Source organism: Apteryx mantelli, chromosome 27, assembly GCF_036417845.1.
Source record: "Apteryx mantelli isolate bAptMan1 chromosome 27, bAptMan1.hap1, whole genome shotgun sequence".
In the NCBI taxonomy this organism is placed as follows: Eukaryota; Metazoa; Chordata; class Aves; order Apterygiformes; family Apterygidae; genus Apteryx; species Apteryx mantelli.
In genome coordinates, this window is record NC_090004.1 from 905384 (window position 1) to 916925 (window position 11542).

At 49.6% G+C, this 11542-nt stretch overlaps 1 protein-coding gene across 1 annotated transcript; it reads right to left on the reverse strand.

Moving 5' to 3' along the window:
• Nucleotides 1-1826: 1826 nt before the first annotated feature.
• Nucleotides 1827-4067, reverse strand: CITED4 (Cbp/p300 interacting transactivator with Glu/Asp rich carboxy-terminal domain 4). The gene is made up of 2 exons (XM_067311417.1): nucleotides 4006-4067; nucleotides 1827-3712 (listed from the first exon to the last, which is right to left on the reverse strand). Exon 2 carries the CDS (start codon nucleotides 3698-3700, stop codon nucleotides 3083-3085), a length of 618 nt encoding a protein of 205 aa, XP_067167518.1. The 5' UTR covers nucleotides 3701-3712; nucleotides 4006-4067; the 3' UTR covers nucleotides 1827-3082.
• Nucleotides 4068-11542: the final 7475 nt, after the last annotated feature.

The following is an 11542-nucleotide window of genomic DNA, read 5'->3' on the forward strand; positions in this document are numbered from 1 at the left end:
TTTGGTGTTCTTGGATGATTTCAAGAAACTAGTTTGCAGACTTTGGTACCAGGGCCTCCCCGTTGTGCCACCTTACACTTCGGCTGACTGAGCAGTGCCAGCCACCTTGCCAGGGAACCTGGACAAGCAGATTTCACTGCAAAGCAGAGGGGAGAGGGAGAACTAGAGCAGCCCAAGCTACCCATACCATAGCTCATGCCACAGCGACAGGTCCTGTGTCCCTAATGCAAGGCATACAAAGGAGGAGGCAGGAAGAGGGGTAGCCCAAACAGAGTTTAAGCCAAGAAGCCATTAGAAGGGTGCTGAAGACTGTGGCTCAGTCAGTCTAACCTAGCCAGAAGCAATAGGGCCCTAGCAGAAATCATAAGAGCTTCTGATCTGGCTTATCTAGGAAGTCATACAGGCTGACCACAGTTTGCAGTATATTCTGGAAAATGCAGAGGTGACATACCTTAGGAGTTCATTCCTGCTCTGAAGTTTAAACTTGTATGAAAGTTGACATTGAAATAATCTTAACAGACTTATGACACATTCTCAAGACAGCCCTGACTGGGAGCCTCCTGTCAGTCTAACTCTGGTAAGAGTCACCCTGCTCTGTCTTAAACCGAAAGTACTTTTCCTGGGGCACTCCACAGCCCTCCAAGAGGTTGTACGGACACAAAGAACATGCAGACATTTCTTCGTCCAGTTTGTAACAAATGCTAAGTGCTTCTTACAAAGAAATGTGTTCCTGTTTCAGGGAAACTACTTCAAACTGATAAAGTTGGACTGGACACAGGATTCCCCACTGGTAGCTGGGACACTGTAGGCCATGGTGGTGTATCATATACCCTGCTCTACCCACAACCATAACTGATAGCCCAGAATGTGCCCGTTATTTTGGGGTTCAGCTACATTTACTCTGAGAAATACAGCTGCTGACTCCTAGATGCTTACCCAGCCCTCTACTATTCTGCTCAAAGGCAGAGAGCAAACAATGCTCTTCCACTTCTCAGACAGTCCATCACCAAACAGTCAACAGCCCCAGCAGGGCTCTCCCACTAACAGGCAACTCAAGTCCTGCAAGAGAAAGCCATTTATTTTTTGATCATCTGTCCAGATGGCACAAGCATAACCACTAGAAAGCTTTCTGCAAGGATGGGGCAGGCCTTTAACACTTGCTATCAAGCTGTGCAAGGAACAAGGCCAGGGGACATTGACAGGCAATCAAAAACAAAAAGTTATTCAGTCACTTCAACAGCAGCATCCAGAGCCCCATTGCTGCAGAGCAGGAGATGGGACACATGAGAGTATTGAACTGTGCAGGAGTTCAGTGCTGGGGACCCTTTGGAAAAGGAAAAAAAGAAAAAAGTCCAAGCTCCAAAAGAGTAGGAGATCCTAAACAGAGGCTGACTTTATTTCTAGCACATTTGAGGTACAGAAGACTGCAATGGAGCACTCCTAGTAGAGCTGCAACCCAACTGCCAGAGCTACACTTGGCCTGATAGAAGTGTAAGAAGTCACCACCCACTTGTCTGAGAGTCTCAAGTCAGCTAGCAAGAAAGCTGTGCTGCTTGCAACAGCAGCCACTCTGCAGCAGGGCAACACTGTCAGAATTAGGAATTTGCCCTCGGTACAGAGGAGTATCTCATCCTCCCAGTCATACTCTGAGGACTGATTTAGTCCAAGCATTAAACTACAAGCACAACCTTCACAATCTTGATGAGATGGAAGACACTACTGACTGGATCCACAGCCCACTGATGGGAATGAAGCCACTTCTCCCCGGTGCTTGATACCACACCACATCTGTGCCAGATACAAGCACTAAACACATGCACACGGGAGATGTTTCAGCTTTTATTTGAAAATTTATCTGTACATTCTTACTTGGTTGTTGAGTGACAGCTGCCAGGAGCTGTCAGCAGCAGGGGGCAGCAGCAACTAGAAGTTAACAGGAGCTTTCCACAGTGCCTGGAAACAAGAGACAGCAGAGGAAACAAAACCCCACTAGCTTTTGCATTTAACCTTTTCCGAGTAGGGGAATTAGGAATCGAGTCATCTTTATCAGTCAGAAGGGTGTTGGATTTACAGTCTTACGTATTCAGCATAAAGATCTTGGGTTGAAGTGACTGTCTGCAGAGCAGCTTGAAAACTATCCCAGGCTCTCTTTTTTAAAGCCAGTATCTTAAAGCTGCAGTACTCTCCATGCATCATTCCCAGCAGTCCCAAAGCCAAATAACAAAAGGAGCCCTTGCAAATAAATAATCATAGGAAAAAAATAAATAAGATTAGATCTTGAATATACAGTCACATGGTCTTTATTTGGTTTCAGAGGTGGAAAAAAGTGGAGCTAGACTGCAGCTTTAAGCCTTGTGCCTGAATCAGTCTCAAATACTCAGTAAATTTTATAGTTGATTAGCTGTACAGGTTGGAAATTCAAAGTTGTACAGAGATGAACATTTAGGCACCTATGTACACCCTTCCCCAAGGCATACTTCATTTTGCTCAGCCAGTTAGAAAACAGCCAGCTGGAGGGGAAGTGCCCCCTTTCCAAGATGAACAGACAAGACTGAAGACCTATTTACTGTCACAGTAAAGAGTCCCAACAAATATCTAACCCCACCCATGTTTGCAAGGGGGAAAACTGGTTCAAACCATGCACCAGGGAGACAATCTTCTCAGGGAATCCTTTAACTTTGCTGGCAACACAGAAGCCTTGAGCAAATCCAGCTACTGGCAGGGCTGAAGGTTGCCCATCACCTCCTGCACCCAAAGCCTGGTCGTGGAAAGTTGTAAGTCCATTTTTTTCTACTTAAGCCAGAAGTCCTGTTAATGTCATTTAAAGGCAGCTCTACAGGAAGAGCTCTTGATCTGCACTGTTTGGGGCACACACCCCCTCCCTAGGAAATCCCCAATAAAAAAAAAAAACACACAGAAGAGAAAAGCAATCCAGTGCAAGCCAGTGTCCGATGATTGTCTCTTTGGGGAGGTCAGGAATCCAGGACAGGGCAAGGCAGGGGAAGGGAGGAGGATGGCAGATGGAGAAGGAAGTTAAAATAAACTCAAAACCACCGAGACACAAGGAGGAGCCCAAAGCACCTCAACAGCTGATGGCACTGGGCTGCTGCTGTTTGCTAACAAAGTCTGAAATAAAGTCAAACTCATTCTGTCCCAAGAAGAGCTCAGGCAGCTCCTGAATCCGGTCCAACCCCAGTTCCAGAACAAGGGATGTCAAGACTTCCTCATCTATGAGATCTGTGTCCATAACGTTCAAGGTCAGTGCTGGTGAGGGCATATGCTGCATGCTCGGGTGCTGGCTCGGCCCCACTCTGTATTGCTGAGCACCAGCTCCCATGGGCCCGTTGCTCATACCCAGCGGGTGGCCTTGGTACTGGGTGTTGAGTTTTTGTAGGTGCATGCTAGCCATGAGCTGCTGGGTGCCCACTGGCCCCATGTACTGCTGCTGCTGACTTGGGCCATTGAACATCATTGCATTCTGCATCTGGTGGTGGCCCATCTGTCCACTGAGGTTGGGTCTTGGTCTCATTGCACCATCCATACCAGCCCCTCCATAGGGCATCATCTGGCTGGCAGTAGGCAGTGTCCTCAGCACGTGCTGCCCATGCTGCGGGGGTCCCTGCAGCCCGCTCACCCCCATGCGGTAGCTCTGCAGCCCGGTACCACTGTGGCTCATGGACATCATCATGTGCTCGGCCATGGCTCCAGGCCCCTGCAAGGCGACACACGGCTCAGGGCAAGGCAAGGCTCCCGGTGGCAGCACCGCTCTCCCACTTCGTCCCGAGCCAGCTCCTACCGGGGATCCCAGAGCCCCCCCGCACCTTCGCCCGGGGGAAAGGCACCGCGCTGCGCCCTCCCGGGGCAGGCGAGCAGCCGCGGCTCCCGGCGAGCTGCAGCCCGCCCGCTCCTTGCGGACAAAGCTCGGCGCGGCGCGCACCGCGGCACCGCAGCGCGTCCCCCCCGGGCCGCGGCGGGGAGCCGGGCTCCGCCCGCGCGGGTACGCACCGATCCGGGGCTCCGGCGGGCAGCGGGTCCGCGCACCTGGAGCGCCGCGCTGTCTCGGCTCCGCTCGGCTCGCCGTGTGCGGGGCGCCGCGCTCGCGGGCCTTATAGCAGCGCGGGCAGGGGCGGGCCGGCGCGCCCGGCCCCCCGCCGCCCATTGGAGCGCGGCCCGGCGCGGCCCGGCCCCGCCGGTGGTGCCCGGCCCCCGACGGGGCGGGCGAGCGGGCAGGCGGCGCAATGGCCCGATCGCTTCCCCGGCGGCCGGCCCGCTGGCGGCGCGGCACGGCACGGAACGGAACGGCGCGGCACGGCTGCTGTCGGGGCTCTCACATCGGGACATCCCTCCTTGTCACCACATGGCACGATTTCAGGGTGTGAGGGGGGCAGTTGCCCCCAGCACACAGGGCACTAAAGTGGACTAAGCCCCATTGCCCGGGCTTTGGGATTGGGTGGTCTCCCCTTGGATTGAGGATGCCAACCCCTCTGGCAGGCTGGGAAGGAAGGAGGTGGGTGGGCTGCAGACCCCACCACAGCAGCCCCCAGTTGCTTGCAAATACCCCTGCCAGGAGTTCCCCAGAGCAAGCCTTGCTCCTGGACAGGATGCCAAGGTCCAGCTATGCTGCCTGGCATCACCATCTGCCGAGGCCATGCGAGCACAGTCCTGCTTTTGCAAAGTGGTGTTGACAGGGGCACGGAGGGGCTGAGTAGATGTTTGGGAGCAAGGCACAGCTGGTGGTGTGCTGGACTGGGGATTAAAGGCCACGGTCCCCTCAGTGTAGTACTCAGTTCCTCCAGGGACACTCAGGTACAGAAAACTTGGGCAGTCTCTGTTCAGTACCCTGCTCATGGGCCTTGTGGTAATGATTGTGTCTGAGGCAACTGTGAGACCTCAGACAGGTCCTTTCTGCTCCCAACCTATGCATGTTGGGAATGGCAATGCATTCACTTGCACTAATTTTGAGTTGTTGTAGGTCTAGTGGCCAAAAACTCATTTACGTTTAACATGGCCCTCCTCCGCCTCCTGAGCAGGGACCCTGTCTGCCTGTAACACTGCGAATGGCATGACAAAAGCTCTCTGTAGAGTCGTGCCTCCCATGCATTCCTCTCCGCAGTGTCACTATAGCAAAGCCTTTCTACCTGATCACACTGCAGGACTGGGGGTCCTCGAAAAGGGCTGGCTGGGGGGCAGGGTGCAACTGTGGAGGTTGTGCAGAATTTCCTATTCACACTGAAGGATGTACACATGGATGTTTGCTCATTGCTGCCAGAGCTGCTGCTTGCTGGCCCCTGTGAGCATGTGCCTTGGTGCCTGCCATCATGAGAAGGGCCCTTGTCTGACGGCAGTTCCGGCTGCGCGGTCAGCAATGGGATGCTACCTGCCACACAGTAAAACCTTACCAGCTGAAGTAACTGAGGTTAGTTACTTAGCTGCATCAGCTAGATGTCCTGGTTATTCTACTGGTGGCATCCTTCTAGCAGGGATGCACTGACATTGTCTAAAAACAGCTGGCAGCAAGGTGAGTGTTACAGCCAGAATTTGCTGGTATAATTCTGTCTGCAGCAATATCTTTCTCCTGTGAGTGCAGTTTTGGCTCAGTGGGTCACAGTGCAACCCAAATGCTCACCCACTGAGCCATGCTAGCAGAACTATTTCACTGTAGGCCTAGACTATAACCAAACATTAGAACTCTCTGTAAGACATGGTACTTTCCAATAGCATTCAAGAGCACAATGGTAATTTTTCCCCTTTATTTTTTGTTTTGAAGAAACACAGAGATTTCTTTTTTAAAGATAGTGTTGCATGGTTACCTACTTGGAAGACAGGTGATGGCAAATTTAAACTTGCTTCCCCAACTTCACTCCGCCTTTGTATGTGTGCTTTCCTATGCAGCCTTTAACTACAGTGTTACAGATCACGGCCTTGATAATAACAGACAGATCTTTTCTGGAGTCTTGGAACAGGCTGTTGCATGGAGCTAGGTAGCATTTACATGTTCTGCATATTAATTAAGCTCATGGACCCTGTTGAGCTGAAGAAGGAAGTATATCTAACTGTATTACCTGAGAAATGAGGTGCAAGTAAAAACTATCCTGAAGAGATTGAAGTTAGGCAGCACAAGCATCCTGTGTGAATGCATGACCACACAGCACTGTCCTTCAGGGTTATTTATATGGAATATCTCTCTGTCAAAACACCTTAAACTAGAAGCTCAGAGCAGATAATGTCTAGAAGCCATCAGCTCCTAGATGCAAGCAGCCAGGAACGGAAAGCGTCTTCTCTGAACTGGGACAGAGCACAGGGATATTTACTTCCAGGACATGTTGGGAGCTGCTTTTGTTTGTGCCGCCTTCTGCCTTGTTAAGTGGCTGGGATGGGTTTCAGGTGTTGGTGAGCCTCTAACTGATGAATCAGTTGGTTAATTGTTTAAAATAATTACGTAATGATTGTTTTTTAACTCTAGAGATCTTGACAAGTGCATTTTTTACTGCTAATAAACACATGCTCACATACATATACCTGCCTGTCTGAGAGTTCCCATGCAGACACACACCCAGGTGAGGAACAAATACTAGGGGAGTGACCGCCCTCATCTTTGTAGATGCATCCAGGCATAAAAGTCTCTCTCACTTGGATGAGAGGCACTGTGTGGAGTGCAAGTCCTGGTCAGCGACAGGACAACAGAGGTGGGAAGGGGCTTTCTGCATCCACTTGTATTATAGGAGTCCCCGAGGGTGGGAAATGGCCCATTCATTTCAGAAACACATTGGTAGGTGAAAAAGCAAACTTGCTGAACCTCTGGCTCTGAAATGTGAATGTCCCCTCCATCTCCAATCCTGCTTATCTCCTTTCTCCTTTGGCAAGGATGAGCCACATCAGGAACTCATGCTGTTTGAAAACAATTTGACCAGAAAGAGAGTTCTGTTCACCATGATCAGTTCTCTGATCTGTCTTGTTACATTGTCCCCTAGATGTTTTACCAGCATGACCTGGGGTGTTGAGAGGAACTGACTACCTGCAGAAAAGGAAGGGTAGGGGGAATGGGAGGCATTGCAGTGGTGATACGTGTCTACAGATGCACACCCTCAGTGTTTGCTATGCTGTCTATCATCATCTTATACTCTGTGTCTGGAGGACTTCCCATTCTTGACTAGTAACATTTTATTTATCAAGGACCAGCAAAGACTTGTTTTCTGCATTTCGTGATGCTCATGTGGAAGCTGGGGAGCAGGGCTGGGAAAGGGTTGACTAGTCCTGGTAGCAGTTCTCTTGCCAGCCTCTCTAGTCCAGACCATGCAGTGGTTCTGTCATGCTAAGACCTCAAATATTAAGGATCCAAACTGCTGCAGTTGTATTTACAAGGCACTTTGTATGACTTGATCTAACTCCAAGTTTGCAAAGCCTCTCCTTTATCTCCCCATGCACTGCCATCCCTAATCACCCCACGGATAGACTGGCCTTTCTGGAAAACAGATAAACTGCCTGCATATCAGATCCAGCTCTGGGTTGTCAGTTGGTCATCTCTGACTTAAGTCACCACATAAGCCACCTCCAGGAGTGTGTGTCATTCACAGCTTCCCAACATGGGACTTCCCTAGTCTAGTTGTATTGTTTTCATCAGCACTGTTATCAAGGGTGGATTATACAGGCTGGGAATTAATCAGATTGTTGCTCCAGAGACACCAGTTGGGCTCCACATGAGTGGGGATCTGGCAGCATCACCTGTGTGTCTCTGTCACAGATCAACACACCCTTGTGGGTGGGCATCAGCTTAGGGATCTGATCGCCAGCACATTGTAAACCTTTCTTTTCCCTGTTAGGTGGATGCTTGCAGCTTGATTTACAGCTAACCTGTGTTACCTATGTTTTTGTTTATGATGTGAGATGTTCCCTCCCCGCATTTTATCCCTGATCATCATCCATCGACTGCACAGTTCCAGTGGCATTACTGTGGTAATTCTGCATGTCCCCAAAGCCTCCCAGAGATAAGAGGTGGCACACATGGGAGCTTTTTGTAAGCAGAGAAGAGAATACTTTTATATTGCGATGTTTTGCATATGTCAGAGTTGGTTCTTGCTAACTCCAGTAGCTGCTCTACAGTCAAGAAGTCTTTTTTGCAAAAGTCTGAGAGCCTTAGTTTTGGAAAAGAACTGAACATATTTATAAAGAGCTTGGTAGGCCATGGGGGATACTGATGGATGGAAACTGGTGGAGGATATTTTGGGGAATTTCCTCTGACCAAGTGGTTCCTACTATGCATTTCAGTTTACAACCCACCCACTGTTGTAGGGTGTGATGTACCTTTGCATGGGGATTGCAGAACAATTTCAATAGCCATATGAGCTATGTATTTTGGTGTAGTAGGAGAAGATCTGAGGAACCCCTTGATTCAAAGACTTCATGCTTAGCCCAGCAGAGCTGCTGCAAGATTCAAAGCAACTGGAATGGGCAGATAGAAGTTAAAGCCATGTGAAATATCAGCCCTTAAAGGAGAAGCTTTCCTTTGAGGGACGAATGCCCAAAAGAAGCCCCCTTTCAGTCCCCAACTCACTGAAGGACAAAAGCAGAGAGTAGAAATGCGTAGTGGAAGGCTGGAAATCTGCAGAAGTGTGACCTAAATTGAGATTCAAGTACAACTGTATTCACTTTGCCGTAACTGGGTCTGTGACTGTGGCTTGATGCAGGGCAGCAGTGTGCATAAATCACCTCCCCATCAGCTTAAAGTCCTTGGCGCTCTCATTTGAATCACAAATACTTCCTGAAGTATCATTTTCCCTAAAGAATGGTAGATGCCTGGCACCTGGCAAGCTGCTCTCCCCTTGCATGCTGTCAGTTTGCAGCAGCTCCCATGTGCACAGCAGTGTGAAGCATGGCTTTTTGATTGTGGCATTTGGGAAGATCCTGAGTTGGACAAGACCAAATTTGAATCGTTAAAGCGCTCCTTGCATCCCACAGGGTGCAGAAAATGTTAAGGGCACCTGAGTGTGCAGAAGGATCAACTGTTAAGGCAGTCGTAACATATGCCATGCTCCTTTGGTGTGGCTGTGAACCACACGGCAAACATGGTGTGCAACTGGCTGCATGCTCTCCCCTCCGGCTTAAGCAAACTGTAGGGTCTCTGGAAGGTGACTCAGCCCACTTCACCCAGCACCTCTGGGTGTTTGTGGTCACTCCCATGCAGTTGATCAACTGCGCAGGATCTTCAGTGCCTCTGGGAAGCAGTGTAGGTGCTTCTGGCCATGTGGTATGTGTCCATTCCCACTCCCTGGGCTGGGAGCCCCTCTGAGACCCTTCCCAAAGCTTGGTCTTGCTGGATGACTCTCAGGAGTGGGCTGGAAGTAGAGGGTAAACATTTGGATAGCAGCAACCTGCTCTCACATGCTTTTTCTCCATGAACCTTCTGTGCTCACATGACTCTACACACCTCACAATGCAAACATGGCACCTAAATTTTGGGTACTTGAAAAAAGGAGAGCAAGATGGGGGTCCCTGAGAAAGATGGCAATGGGGTAGTTTGCAGCTGCTAGAACAACTCACCAACCCACAGTCAGCTCCTCACTGGTGTCACAGGCTCTTGAAGAAAAAGAGCAGACATGAATGATTGGTGAACAAATCTGCTGGACTTGAAGTGGTCTGGAGCCTACGTTGCCCATCCCTCTGGTGTCAGGTCTTAGGTAGCCATTTTTCCGTTGCTGATGGCAGGATTCCCCATGGTCTGATTCCTTCCTCATATATTTACATCAGGCAGAAGGCCTGTCCGGGGGGGACTGTGCTGCACCTCTCCCTGCACTGCTGAAGTGTTAAAAGCTTTTCAACCTAATGTTTGACTATGTTGGGATATCAAATTTAATTAAATATTCACTGTTAGTTTTTAGAATTCTCTATACTGTATCTTGAAAGGATCCTAGTGAATCTCTTCTGCACATGTAATGCTTTCAAGCAGATTAATTTATTGGCAATCAGAAGGTGAGAAAGGGATGCAACGTGCTGTCATTCTTTTGTTTGTTTAAGGACAATCACAGTGGTTTGAAAAACCCTACTTGAAGGCTGAGAAGTCCAGCAGAGGCAATGATGCTGTAAAATTGAACCAGGAGCAAATTCTGATGGAGTGTCTCCAATTTGGCTTTAAATAACCATGTCAACAAGCCAAGCTTTAGAAGTTAAATTAAATATTAAGCTCCTTGACACATAGCGCAACCCTGTCTCACACAAGTCTGTGACAAAGTGTGGGAGGGAATAAAAACCAACAGCAGCTTATCTTAGACACTTGTTACCAAACCTATTTCTTGTCCAGATGGGTCTGACGTTTATCAGAGAGGAGACAAGCACCATTCCCTGGGCAGGACATTGGGAATCTGAGACCACATGTGGCTAGGCAAACTCTGCATCCCAAAGCATGGCTATGTCCACCCTGAAAGTGCTCGACAGTCTCTTAAAAGCACTTTCATTTCAATTAAACAAAATCAAGACAAATCACCTTTTTTTTAAAAAAGAGGGGCATTGCTCCCTCTCTCCCACCTGCATCTGTGCTGTCAGCAGGGCCAAGGGTCCAAGTACGAGCTGGGCATAGCCTACCCTAGGACCTGTCACAGCAGCGGAGCATGGCTGATCCAGGTCCCCTAGGGCTTTGCAGCAGGAGACATCAGCTTCTCCAAGGAAGGTGCCCCAGGTGCTACCTGCCTGGGATAGGGTGAATGGTGCTCTTGCCCCACATACAGTTTGCAGCGGAGGACTCAGCCTGGCAGCCACAGTCACTGCTTTGTTCCTTCTCTCTGTGGTGCAGGTGCATTTTCACAGGTGGGCCATGAAAAGGCTAGTACCAGCATGGAGCTCCCTTGAGGAAGCACCTCCCAGACAGATGTAAAGGAAAGCCATGATATGAATGTTTCATAGAGAGCAGCCATAAGTGTCCTGCAGAAAAGATTTTTCCTTAAGATAAAAAGAAAAACAGCCAAAGAAGATGGAAAAAAAGTGGAGAGCCCAAGAGAGAGCACTGTGTGGCTCCTCTCTGGAACATGTTGCATTAATAGTGCCTCTCCATCTGGTGGCTGAGCAAACATGCAGCAGGAACATGGCACATTGAACAGAAACCAGGTCACACCAGAATCTGCTCTCCCCAGTTTCTCCGTGGTACAAGGGTCCTCCAGGAGAGCTGAATCCAGGTGCTGGGTTATCCTGTGACTCCTTACCCACATTTAGATGGAAATGCTTCATAAAAAGCATGAGGTGTAAACCAGATACTAGCAGTGCAAATGGCCCAGGGAAGTGGGGAGAAGAGCAGATTGCTCTCTGATAGCCCAGCTGGATGTGGGGACTGCTTAGCTGAGAGTAATTGTGACTGGTCTGCAGCTGGTGTCCAGCTCTGGGAGAGCTGGGTTCTTTAATCCTGGTGGGATTTAGGAGCAAAGATGCCAAGGAGGGGATGGCTGTGCCTTCACTCAGCTCTGCTGGAGATGGCTGGCTTCCCTGTGCTGCTGAGCGTGCAGGTGGCTCATGTGCATGCTCCCTGCACCTATAGTCCAGGAGGCACTTCCTGCCTGCA

Excerpts from the sequence above, each read along its gene's own strand:
- CITED4 (XM_067311417.1), bottom strand. The coding sequence starts at position 3,700 with ATGGCCGAGCACATGATGATGTCCATGAGCCACAGTGGTACCGGGCTG.